The following is a 14681-nucleotide window of genomic DNA, read 5'->3' on the forward strand; positions in this document are numbered from 1 at the left end:
AATTATATTAATCCAAGTCATCGCAACAAAATATAACAAAACTACTGAATCTTTTGGATGGCCATTGTCGTGTAGTTTTGGCACAAGATACTGTCGTAAATGTGGCGAGACATCAATCCGTCTTTTTTCTTCTCTTCAGTTTACTACTGTTAGTTATAAAACTGGTCGTAAGATTTTTTTTCTGTTAGATATCACAAATTTAATATTGCTTCTATTATAAGCCACAAAATTCAAGAACAAAACAAAATGCATTATCAAAAAATAAATACTTAATACGACGATATTAACACCCATGTACCAATAATGTTATGAAAATCTATATAAGTCATATGACACTAAGTAGAATCACGTCGTCACATTTTGTCTTCTCTTTAGAGATAATAGTTGCAGTTTCTACGTACTGTAATTATATACTAATTGTATATTGAGCAATAAAATATATTATACAGGTTTAGTGTATGTATGCATTTTGTTGATGTGCCTGTTGGCTATTTATTATTCAGTTGCAGTAAATACAGATAGCTGTACAGACCAGACATATAATTTATCAGCAACATGACATTTCGGTTTGTCGCTCATTGCAAATGTTATTTTAATGCACACATACATCATACTATATATTTTTAATACACTACTTTAATAAGCTACACAGATGATTGCAATATTTCGAAGTTCAATTTGATTATATTATTTTGTTTGAATGACTGCTGCAGCTCTAAATAAAATCAATAACAGTTGTCTACATTTTGTATACATGATATGGTAATATTATTATTATTTTTACTGTAATATAATAGTACAGTAAAAATCCTATTGATCATAAATTTAATAAACCATTCACTTCTATAGTCACCCATTCATTCACATTTCACTAGAAACTCGATAAAACATAATATCATTTTATACCGAGTTTTTTGCTAATGACCAAACTATTAATTTAAATTATTTAATAATAAACATAGTTACTATAATAAATCATTATTTCACTGATTTTTTTGATAATATAATTTGTAAATAACTTATTGTTCATAAGATACATACTCAGATTCTTTTTAAATTTTACTATTTAATTTAATCATATACATTTTCATATTGGCATCAGATTTTTTGATCGATACTAAATTAATATAGTTTTGAGTATACTTACTGCTGAAATGTAAAAACTATTAATAAAAATTATAAATATTAAGTAAATAGGTGACTATAACTTTTAAATATATTTAAGTGTTACAATAAATAACAATTTAGTGAAGAGAATTGTGTACTACAATTGCAATTTGTATTTCATTAATAACTATTATTTTATGAAACCCAAATAGGAATACAACATTCGGTTTCAACTTTCGTTACTAATAGTAAGGCGGGAACGAAGTTTAAGTTTTCTACCGACAGCCAGGGAAATATCAGAGAAATGTTAGCGACATGCCTTTGGCGATGGTTATTTACTATATAGTATATATTCATATAGGATTATATTTTATCGAATCGGACAGTTGTTGCGGGGTCATCATTATATTTCTAAAACGTAACTACACTACAACTAAAGAACTTTCGTTAGACACGTTCATGTTGCTACGATGGTACGCTTATCATCCGCTTATTTGTCGTTCCCAAACGATAGAACCATACTCAAGAATAGGCAACACTCGATTATGGTATAATGACTGGAGAATTCAATAGTTTCATAACATCAACAACTATCCTCTTAATGAATCCCACCATTTGGCAGAAATATTTGTAGAGTGAAATCAAACATAATATGATGATATTATACGGTCGTACGTAATGGTAAAGGAGTGGAAAGAACGTAAAATCAAGATCCCGTAAATCGTGCCAGCAAATTTAATATAGCATACAATTTAATAAGGTGAAACTATTATTGACCTCTGGTGAAATTATTGAGTTTCTTTTTATGTTGTAATAATTAAATGTTAAGAACACATTTTTTTCATTTCATACGATAAATATATTTCAAAACTGTCACAATAGCCGTGCGTATATAGTGCGATGATAAGATGATAGAACCACTTTTGTTCACACTCTTGAAAGCTTATTACGTATTAGTGTATTACCAAAACCCTGTAATGGGACATCTACTTGTGAATACTTATTGTTTAATACACCAAAGGTGTTGACGTGCAATCTCATATTCAGTAATTACATCTTCACTGATGAATGGTGAGAATGGAAGGTATGTGTATTACGTTATAATATATTATATAGCATTACTAGACCCCGTAATAAAATTAGTCGCAGCAGCAGCAGTTGACTTTTAAATGTAAATATAATGTTATAGGTACTTAAGGGTTTAATAGTAAGTAAAAAATAGTATTCACAATAATAAAAAAAAAAATTGTTTGACTAATCGGAAAACCTGTTTTAATATTACCGTGTGTATAATAAAATTATATCGAATAAACTGAGCGGAAAGTACGACGAAAACATATTAGACGGATTCTTGCTCATTTTCAACTAATAATTATTATTCGATTAAAAAAAAGAACGGTTAGTGATAGGGAAATAACGAGAATAAGGTCGAGTTCCACGAATAATTATTTTTCAAAATTTATCTCTGAAGAGATTCTTCAGTCCATTGAATACAGTATTGGAAACATTTTTAAATTTAAAATTGTTGGCAATAAGAAAAAGTACCTATACTTTACTTAATGCATTGTGTATATATATTTGAATTGTATGTACTCGTAATTTTTTCGACGTGTAGTAATAATCTTCAGATTTATTTTTGAAGTATGAAAAATAGGTTTCTATGTAAGTTCACTTTGGAAAAAAACTTGTACAATCGAAATGCGTCAATAAATTAAATAAACGAGAGGCATTCGAAAAACGATTATACGAGTAAATAAAACGAGCACTGGAATTTTAAAAAAATATACCGAGTGTGTATATTAATAAAATGTAAAAATAGTATTTTAGTAAAAAACTGAAATTTTGATATTTTGTATCTATTATGTTTCAAGTGGAACAATAATTTAATTTTGTTAATGAGCACAATATTTTTACAACCACGTGACCGGGATAAGTGAAAATGATCTACTACTATTTTACTAATTATTATTTCCGGGATGAAAGTTACATTGGTCGTATAATATGAAAATTAAAAAATGTTACCTAGTTAATGGGATGCGTTTAAATTTCCACCGCACGGTGTGTACTGTGTTAGAACAGTCATTCAGGATAAAAAAATTGATTTTTACTCAAAAACGATACGTGTTATTGGTTAAGGCTACTATTATTCGATATGAGCGTGGCCCTATATCTTCCTTTAATCTAAGTTGGGTTTACTCGGTGTATGTTTATAAATCGTATTCCATTTGAATAGCGACATCGCATCTTGCAGTGTCATATATCGTATTTTAGTCCATTTCCAACAGACATTAAAAAAAACACACACACACACACACACACACGCGCAGAATAATAATAATAATATCTTCGACGAGCTTAAAAACTCCACATATAAAAGCTAAGCGGTATGGGAGCAATAATAGGACAGACACGTCAATCGATTGGTAGAATAATAACATAATAACAACAATATTGTCCACTATCTTTAATCGTGATTATAACGGCACTACGTTTACTTCTCGTAAGTTAAGATTAAATATCATGTATCTGCGTTATCTAGTAAATGCTAGTACTTCGTTGCCTACGTATAGTAAAGTATAAGTATTATAAGTAATAGTAAGTACCGTTGCTAACCTTCCACATTACTTACTGTTATTCATTGTATTTGTATAATATTATTATATGCTTTTTGTAATACAATATAATATTATGTGATAGTGTACAGCGTACATATTGTCATACGTTGTAGTCTTGTTAAGTGACAAATTCGATTTTCAAACGTTCACGTGTAACTACTAATATATTGGACGTTCCTTCAAAAAATTACCGTCTTTTTTCACTCAATTAAAGTGAAGATGGATTTAAAGAACAAAACATAAAATGTTATTGTTCACTAAATATTTATTATTTAGATTATATAAAAATGAACAGTTATCAATATGCATATGATATGTGAATGGTTTAGATTTCTGTGAACGTTTATTGCTTTTTATCGATGTTTCAAGTAACCAAAAGGCAATTAATATTTTTTTTTTTTTATTGATCATATAAAACTCGGTAACTATGACCATTAGCTACAATTTAAATTAGTTTAAAGGTATTTATAGTTTTTACAAGAGTTTTTTTTTTTTTATATAATAATACAAAATTAAAGATAAGTATAGTTACATTGTATATAAAAATGGTTTACATATTATTATTAGATTAAATTGTAGAGACCTGACGATTTCAAAAATTGTAACATCTTGGTGTTCTCTTTGGTTTTGGGTCCTAGTACAACGTCAAGTGTCGTATCTAGCCCGATGATTTTTCGATCTTGTTGGTATTTAATATTGTTTCTGTTTTAATATTATGTTTTTAGAACAATCAATAAGTATGAAAGGTTTTAAGGTAATAGTTCAATCATATGAATATCTGATAGAACTAGTGTTTTGCCGGACCAGTACGGCGGTGTACAAACTTTAATGAAAGAGCATTATAATCTTATGCCATTTTTATTCATTGTAACAGAAAAAGAAAACTGGCGAAGGATGACTTTCTACAGAATTATTAACACATTAATTATTAATCTTAAAAGCAGATTTTAAACTGAAAGCTTATTATTAGCCAATTCTTTAGATAGTTTTTTCAAAATGGATTTAAAAAAAAAGTGAATATTTTATAAATCACTATCAGGTACATTTTGAAAACTTATTTATTTAATACATAAAAATTCATATTAATTGAACATTTTGTGGTTTTTAGTGAATTTTAAATGTAAATCAATGTGGTTTTAAAGGCGGAGATGCTCGTTGCTAAAAACTAGTGTATTACATTTAGAAAAGCAATTTTTAATTAGACACCATCAAACAAATTGTGAAGAAGGATACATTTCCAAGCATATACAAGCTGTTACAAGTAGTTCTAACCATACCGATAAATTCAGCAACATACGAGTAGAGTAATCCTTCTCATGTATGAGACGTATTAAAAATTGGTTAAGAACATCAATGGTACAAAAAAGTTTCCAGAACTAGCCATCATAAATATTGATATAGACATGTCCAATAATATAAATAATAATGACGTATTGGAAAAATAAAATAAATAAAAAAAAAAACAGTTATTTGTATTTATTTTTTGATTATAAATAGATAATTTAATATAACATTTTTAAAATATGACGGTAAAATAAATTTATTTGGGGCTTTACCTCCCCTCAGATTTTTTTTTACCTTAGTCGCGCCTATGCTTGTCATTATACAAAGTAAGTTAATCTAATGCATCCGACGTTAGGCCCTAAAATAAGACTCATGCCTCGTGACCGCCCGGTACATTGTGCCCTCCCCACGCATCGTTGCTATATAGCCGGCCCTGTTCTTAAATGTTATGTTGTATGAAATATCAGAATTATTATATTGTTTCGGAGGTCGCCGACGGGCCGCTTAAAAATACGACGACGAAAACACGCGCACAGTGTACCGTCATCTCGCGGCCGTCGTGTCGTGTACGCACGTGCGAGTATATTGTTCGGCATGTATAAATATTATTATTATGCAGTCGTCGTCGTCGTCGTCGTCGTCTAATTCGAGACTGGTCCCCGGCGGCGTTCGGTAGTCCACTGAGCTTAGAGGCGCGTCTATAAATAGGCCTACACTCGCGCGCGCGGCACCGGTGGCACACGGATCGGGGGAGACGACTAACCTCCGTCGGGGGATCCGAGACGCGTCGACAGCAGACGCGGACGCGCGCGCGCGCGCCGGCCGGCCGTCGGTCCGTCGACAAAAACGCACACGTAACCGTACGCGGACAGCCGAGAGTCGTGTAGTCCATGCGCCCAACTACAAACCGTGTTACGTAACGCGTGGTGCGCGGCGTGTGGTGTGCGTGGTGCGTGGTGCGCGGCGCGTAGAGCGGGACGCGTACAGTGCGTATTATATCGTGTGGTGTGCGCCCGGTCACGTGTGGTATACGTGCAGATGATGAACCACGCGTAGCTGCAACCGCGGCGGTCGCCGTCGTCGGACCGGACCGGTGCCGGTGGTGACCGCGACCGTGATCGTGCAACGCCGGCATGGAACGGAAACGGAGCGGCCGGCGGTACTACAACAAGCGGAAAAAGACGTGGACGCAACAGTGCAAGGACTACCTGCGGCAGTTCATAGCGTTCCTGTTCAGCAACATCGGCATCATTTGCCTGGTGGTCGGTTACACGATCGCCGGAGCGTTCATGTTCATCTTCATCGAGGGCGCGCCCGGCAACGCGATGGCTGTCATCGACCGGGTAGGCGCGAACCGCAGTGGCACGGCGGACCGGATCTGGGACATGGTGTGCTGCAACGCGTACTGTGAAGACGAGTGGAAGCAAGAAGTGCAGGTGCACCTCCGGTCCTTCCAGAGCCACGTAATCGAGGCCGTCCGCAATTTCAGTTACGAGGGACCCAACAAGCAGATGACCCGATGGTCGTTTTCCGGATCGTTCCTCTACTCGCTGTCCGTCATCACCACTATAGGTGAGTGATTGCTGATATCGTAGTCTCTAGACGGGTATGATCCTAACTCCTTGAACATGCAGTGGTCACGCTGGCCGGTGGGAATGGTTGGGGCTGTGCTTTTACTAGGAAATCTTCTCGCAAAGAATCAAAAACCTCTGTAAAAAATCCTGATGATTGGGATTATTGTGTGGATATCTACTAGTTCTACTGGTTTAACTGAGTAAGGTCATATTATACAATATAGTAAATATCTATGATAAATTACCTGGTAATTGACAGAAATAAAAGCAATTATAATAACTTTTGAAATTAAAAATATCAAGTTTATATCTGGTTTAACCGGACCCGTACGGACTTTCTTCGGTGTTCCGTTCTTATGAACTGTCTGTAATATAAAAACTTCAAATAGTTCAAAAAATCGTCTCTGTATCTACAGATAATGATAATATTATTTACCCGTAAGTTATAATTTTATTTTTTATTTGAATATTTATTTGACTCATTGCGTATATGTATTATTACCGATTGGTATAATATTGTAATAGGTATAATATATTTATAATATTAAGATATATTCGTTGATGAATGATTGATTTTACTGACATTAAAATAAAATAAAACATAGATGGTATTTTTTTAACTGATTTTGTAAATAATTTATGTTAAACATATTACAGACATTAGATTCTTTTAAAATTATGCACTTTTTTCTTCAATGTAGACCCGTCTAACTATAGTAGCATCTAAAGGATCAGCAGCTTGTGGTATCAGAAACTTATAAACTAGACAAACGTTGTGGTTCGATCAAGATTCGTAGTTATTAATCTAATACAAGGCGTTTTAATCGTTCTTTTGAGGACATCAAGTCAATATTTACTGTTTATGTCAATCTCGTGAGTAATATTATCCATACCCTAACCTTATGTAATTGTCCTCAAAGTGTGTATAAATCCTGTTTTGGCGATTTCGTGTGAAACATTGCTAAAAACCAATTATTTTTATTTTTATTTTTGTGGTAATATACATTTTAGTTTTTAATTAACTATAACGTTTCACAATCGATTAAGTTTTAAATTATTATATAACAGTCGTAGAATTCATTCTATAAATTTGTATACATAAAAATATACAAAATTAGTTTTTAATCGTTTTATATGTATGATTACGTATATTATTTTTTTTATACATACCAACCTAAACTTTTCTGTTTTTTAACGACGAAGTAATTTTATTCACAATAATCTAATACCTAAAGCTATAACAGTCATTCATTTTAACATAAAGAAATTTTCACTACTAAAGTTTTTAACGACCCGATAAAATTTCGTACAAATATAATAATATTATATTCACTATACAGGCAATAAGTAATTATTTTTTAGCAAAAATCATAAACAACGTATGGGTATAATATTATTAATTCGAAAATTATTGCGTTAGACTACAAATCAATTGTTATAATAACACAACTACAGTGAATAATATAATATTATACAGATATTAATAATGTAATGCACCAAAATCTAAAGCTGAGCTGAAAAAATAAGCGGTATTAGCTTCATAATTAGTTTTATAATATTCTGTTTACCAGAATGTTTCAAAGTTCAGTTAAAACCACGTTTATTTCAACAAGTGATTTTTTAACCATTATTATCGAAATAAACGAAGAAATTCTGTAACTCTCTTGTGACGTGTGTTCAATTTCCAACGAAATGTACTTTGAAATAATTATATATTTTTTACTACCTCATAATAATAATAATAATAATAATAAGTGTTTTTCGCAAAATTCACGTAAGAGCTAAATACTGCGTCTCGTTTATGTAGAATATAAAAAATGTATTTATAATTTTTAGTGCTTGAGCATTTTTTAATAAAATATTGATTTAATACAAAATATATGTATCATGTATCTCTACCTAACCTATCAAAATAATTCTCCTACAATAATAACAAATACGGATTCACACTATAAAAAATAAAACTTCGCACAATCACTTCACAATGTATATTATAATATTATGTCATAGATATAACTATAGGTCAACCATCGTTTTAAAATAATTACTATGTTTTAATACTCTAATTTTACAAACAATTTTCGGACGTCATAAATATTAGAGTGAAATGACCTATTATCAAACTTAAAGCGAGAACATTATTTGTGTTCTCTAGACGGTTTTTTACGATATTTTAATTTTTAAGTAAATTATTAGCATTTTTAAATATAAATATTTTACATACTCACAAATGTAGGTAAGTACTCGTAATACGTCGGTTGTTATCGCCGACAACATCGGACAATTTATCCAATTCATTTCCAATAATTTGGTAAGTGGATTTGTCATATTTATGTGTTCTAGTGTAGAACAAAATACCTATAGGTTCTAAATACTTATTACTATATTTTATAGAAAACAAAATTTAAATTTTTTAAAATTAAAGCAATATAAAAAAAATGTTCTTGGAAATTTTATTTTGCATATTCACCAATTTTTAGTGCTTTTTTGGCATTAATTTTGATGTGCATATTAGGATAGGTTAGATTAGGTAAGATACTATTTCAATACATCATACGGAATCAATGTCGACCTAATAGATGTTGTATAGAAGCAATTCTATATTATATATTATATTGTGCATATTAAAGAAGTCCTTAAAGCTATACTTCAACGAGCGGCGGCATGGACGAGAATTATTGGTCTTACTTTAATGTTATGCCATATTTGTAGGTCATCCACCCAAACCCTCTTTGATATGATTTGTTGTCGTTCATTATCGATTATTCCTATTATAGTTATTATGCTCATGTTGAACGTATTGGCTATATCACGATTCCACAAATTTTCGGAACTGTGTAAATTCTAATAACCATTTATATACATACACAATTCCGGAAATTTCATATTTAATATATACGATTCCAAATAATTTTAAATGCAACATTGCCATTCCGAAAAGTATATGTAATTGTAAATTTAAATTTTTGAAAAATTGCCATTTATCTAATACTTTATCTGCAAAATTCAATATTGATAGACTTGAAAATTGATATTTAATAATGTTGATATCATTGCGAAAAAAACGAGTTATTTTAAAATATTACTAAAGTGAACTCGTTCATCTTTATTAGTTAGAATTATACAAAAAAATAAAAAAAAAAACATTAAAATTGAAAGAATATAATTTTTGTTAAGATATTGATATATAAATTATAGCGTTTATAGGCGAGTTATCTTTTATAATATAGTATATAATATAATGGATACCTAAAAATACAAAAATAAAATCATTAATTTATTTCCTATTCAAATCATTACACAATTATTATCGAAGTTCTGACCAATGACAAGATACAAATAAGTTTCGTGCACAAATTAATTGCACTAAAAACACCATGTTTAAAAATTTAAAAATCAAATTAAATTAAAATTTACAATTACATTTACTTTTCGGAATCATTCTCCAACAAACGTATTATAAATAATAATTTATAGGGATTATTGTTATCATTATTATTTTATAATTAATATATTTAATAATATTTTTTACAGTGGTATGCTAGAAATTCACACCATTTAAAATTTACTCGTTTCTTTATTAAGTAGGTACCTATGTTATATCGGGCATTTAAATATATATAATATATGCTAAAAGTCTTACATCACTTATTCACTTAATAACCTCCGCAAAAAATCAATAGAATATTTAAAAGCTATCTTTTTTTTTAAACAGTACCAAAATTATTATACAAAAATAATATAACACCTATATTATATTTTATAAACAATTCAAAAAATACATTTCAAAAACAACTATATTTAACCTTACTTTTAAAAGAATTTGAAAAAGTACATAGTTAGTATTCTGTATACACAAGATTAAACTAATCAATAAGTATACAATATCTATCGAAAAATGGTGACAAAAATGATAAAAAATAAACTTTAAAACGGTCTCAATCATAGAGTTTTGCATTAGTTATTGTTGATCAATCTTAAGTGTATTAAACAAATATTGTTTATGATAATATATTCACATTATGTTTATAAAAAATATAGGTTCTCTTTAAATTTTTAAAATTGACACTCCCCCTCTCCAAAGTAGTGTAAACAAAAATAAAATAAAAAATTGTGTTATATAATTATTATATTTTATTTTGTTATAAAATTTAAATAATTTTAAATGTTTCTAAAAAATTACCGTTTTTCTATTTTGAATATTAATATGATAAAATAATGGTAACATAAATTAATAGTAGGTGTATAATATGAGAAATGTGCGTGCTATCCGTTTATATTCTTCAAATAATATAATATATTATTACTATTAAAAACGCTCTGCCCGAACGTTTAAATCAAAATATTGGTTGCGACTTGTGATGGGCGCTATCGAAATAATCTTTTTACCCGCCGTGAAATTGATTGGGTTCAATTTTGTCAGACCACGGAGTTATTCATTTTTTATCCTCCGGGCCGACTTGGCATGCGAACCTTAAGCTGCACGCATGCACGACATGCACGAACGTACATGAATTATATACACTACGGTACAAACATATTTTGTTAAGATCTCTTGGAAAATAATTTAATACATTTTCTATGTGACTGTGATTTAAATAATATTAGTGTCTTTTAATTCGAAGAAAATATTTTACATTATTTTTTATATCGAGGGTTGCAACATTTCAAAGCGTACATGTATACATGTTTATGTCATACATTTTTATTCATCTATTAAAGGTATATATATATATATATATATATTATATTGATATATTGTAGATTGGTTCTTTTAAAAGTAAACATTCAGTAATTTTTTTTTTCTTAAAAACAGTGTAGTATAATAATGATTTTAAATTATCTAAATACAATATTTTCAAAAACGTTAAACATTTTAAAGAAAACTGATTTAAATAAAATATTAATTCATCTAAATTATAGGTTATGCGAGATTTAAAATACAAACATTTCGAACCTTAACTTTTCTTGTATCGCAATTGCTGTGAGTGAAAACGATCGCACGTACGATAACTACTAACAATAATTTATACAATTCGCTTAAAATTTTTAAAATATTATAATGATATTTATAAACTCAGTCAAAGTATATTGATCCCCATTTTTATCACCCTCTTAAAATATATGCCATAACACATACGTAGATTATATTGTTATTAATTCGTTTTTAAACGAAACAAACTATCTGGTATATAATCCGTATAGACCATTGATCTTTTTAAATATTTTTGAGACTTACGCGAATAAAAACTTAAAACCCTAATTATTTTATACTACCCTTTATAATACAGTATTATTTATCAACTTGGATAAAAACTAACATAATAATATATGTCATCGATGACGCTTAACAATTAAAACTTTATATGTAATTTATATTTGTATAGAATATTTTGGTGACGTACATATCTAATCACAGTTATGCAAAAAGATAATTTATTAAAAATTCTTGTGCGATCACGCCGATGGTAACGCGAGATTGTAAAGTTGAGTTAGCATTACCACAGCCCCTGAAATGAAATTAACCCATGAGTGTATATATAAATTATAATATAATGTATATACAGTTTTTTTTATTATAATAAGCTTGCATAAATGCATAAATGCTGAGCTTTTGATTAAAATATAGTATATATATAACTTTTACGCAAGCCATTCTATTTAAAATATATAATATGCAATAATATAATATTATGTATATTTTATATTAGTTCTAATTAACAGATTTACTCGATTTCTGATAACGAAACTGAATGAGTGTGAAAAGGTTTTGTTCACCATTCTGATCCATTTTTTACGAAATTTATTAATTTAATAAAAAGTAATATTTTACTTTATTTCATACTACAATTTTTATAAATATAGTAGAAATAATAAACTGTTTGGCATACTGCGCTGGAAAGTAAAAATATTCACGGCCGATCAAAGGATAATAATAAATTACTGATAAAAAAATAAAATCGAAGACTAGAACTAATCATACGAACATAAACTATTTTCTTCATAACAGTAATAATACAATATAAGATTATATTTAATACTTATATAATAATATGCACAAAGATTGTATTTATTTTTGGAGAATGGGGATGGTCCGGGACTACACCCTTTCTCCCAATACCCCTAGGAATGTTTTTAAAAATTAATTGTTTATATTTATAAGCGTTGTCATTACAATATTATTCATTCCATAATTTTTATATTTTTAAAGTTTGACCGATTCAAAAAATAAAAATATTACGTAACGTAGCCTTTAATACCTCTTATTTGGTTAAGAAGTAATTACTTACTAAATAATTTAATTTATATAAATATAAAAAGATTAAATTATAACGTGACATCGATTTAGGATAAAGTTGTTATTCGTTTTTTTCTATTTAACAAGAATTTTTACATAAATAATTAATGTATTATTTTTATTTAAAAAATTCCAGGATATAAAGCATTTTTTGACACTTATTTCGCTTTTTTTTTTTTTTTAGTAGAATATCCGATTACCTACATATTAATGTTGTTTATCTTCTTATTCTCTTGAAAAAAAAACTACAAATTATCGTCCCTGATATGTGTTATGCATGACCATATAGATTTTAAAACACTAGTCACAATTACATCTGGAAGCATACTGTACATACCTCCAACTATACAGATATATTATGTAGTAGACATTTTTATATCTTTCTCCCACCCCTATATAATTGTCTCTCACACTTTATAACCATACCCATCCCCTCCAGTAGACGGCCATCTAGAAATCCTTGATTATAATATAAATATTATTACTATACTACTATATATTACTAAGATGGTATGCCACTATCGGTGGCTCGTGCATCAGTTTGTTCGAAAACGACGGTAACCGACCGTCGTATATAATATATCATGTATACGTAGCACACTATACACGGGGAATGGGCCTCCGGAAAAACGTCGGTGCCAAATTATCCCAAACCATAATTAGCGTCAAGCGAACCGCCACACGCATCTCGGTCATCCGTGAATGTATTACATAGACCGTGTTATAACGTTATAATATAGTCTACTTTAGAGCACTTTTAATAACTCGACTACCTCCAACGACATCCCACGTACATAATTGCGTATCAATATAATAGTGTCTATAGCGTAACATCTTGCGCATAGGTACTTAAATCATGTATCTACGTTATATAATACGCATTATGATACGTAGCAGACGCGTGTGATCGATCTCGATAGGACACGCCGGCAGTGGATTTATTACCATATTCCCCGGGGATGTAATGAAAACCATTGTAACATTTTTAACCGAAAATATAAGCAAAATAAACTTAAGTATACACACACAGTAGGTACACGACGCACGTTATAATATTATATTTACGATTATGAGCGTGTAACTATAGGTATAGCGCAAATAAATATTTTAGGAACGTATTTATTATACCATGTTGTTACCTAAGTACTATATATCAGTTCAACCATGGTACAGCTGTATTAGCGCCAGAGTATAATATGCGGTTTTATGGATGCGACGCTAATGGACTACTTCATTTTATTTAAAACAAAAAAAACTTTATTCGTCGTCAAAACTATGATTGAGTACACGCTGACATATACGGTGATGAAATATAGAGAAACTCGTCAGTTATCATTATTATTATTATTATTATTATTATTATTTTGGTACACCGTCCGCAACGCGATACAATTGACATGACGTGCCAAATTCGAAAATACAAAATACTTGCCTCACGACCTAATAATTATGTTATACTAAACATGAAATATAACACTATTACAATACTGAAGCAGTGCTGAAACGATATTTGATTTTCAAATTGTTATTATTACCGCTGCTATTTTAAATTGTAAAAATGTACATAATATAATATTTTGAGTCTTTTAGTGATAATTTTGCAAAATTTGAACCTCTTTCCATTGTCATATAATTTGTTGTTTTTTAAATGTGATATATAGCTGCATCTTATTTTGTTAATGAAGTATTTGGAAGATTATCAGTTAAATAATTTATGTTATTCAACAATTACAGCAAAATGTTAATACAATAAATTAGATATTCACTTTGAGACAAATAATTATTATACTACAAAAATTATAC

The 14681-nt window shown here is 29.6% G+C and overlaps 1 protein-coding gene across 1 annotated transcript in view; it reads left to right on the plus strand.

Annotated features, from left to right (window-relative positions):
- The first annotated feature begins 5841 nt into the window (after positions 1 to 5841).
- Positions 5842 to 14681, plus strand: part of LOC113560740 (TWiK family of potassium channels protein 7) — an 81874-nt gene continuing 73034 nt past the window's right edge. The window contains exon 1 of the mRNA XM_026966793.1: positions 5842 to 6578. Coding sequence (XP_026822594.1) covers positions 6140 to 6578 — 439 coding nt within the window. The 5' untranslated portion in view covers positions 5842 to 6139. The remainder of the gene's footprint in view (positions 6579 to 14681) is intronic.

This window comes from Rhopalosiphum maidis, chromosome 1 (assembly GCF_003676215.2).
Source record: "Rhopalosiphum maidis isolate BTI-1 chromosome 1, ASM367621v3, whole genome shotgun sequence".
Lineage (NCBI taxonomy): Eukaryota > Metazoa > Arthropoda > Insecta > Hemiptera > Aphididae > Rhopalosiphum > Rhopalosiphum maidis.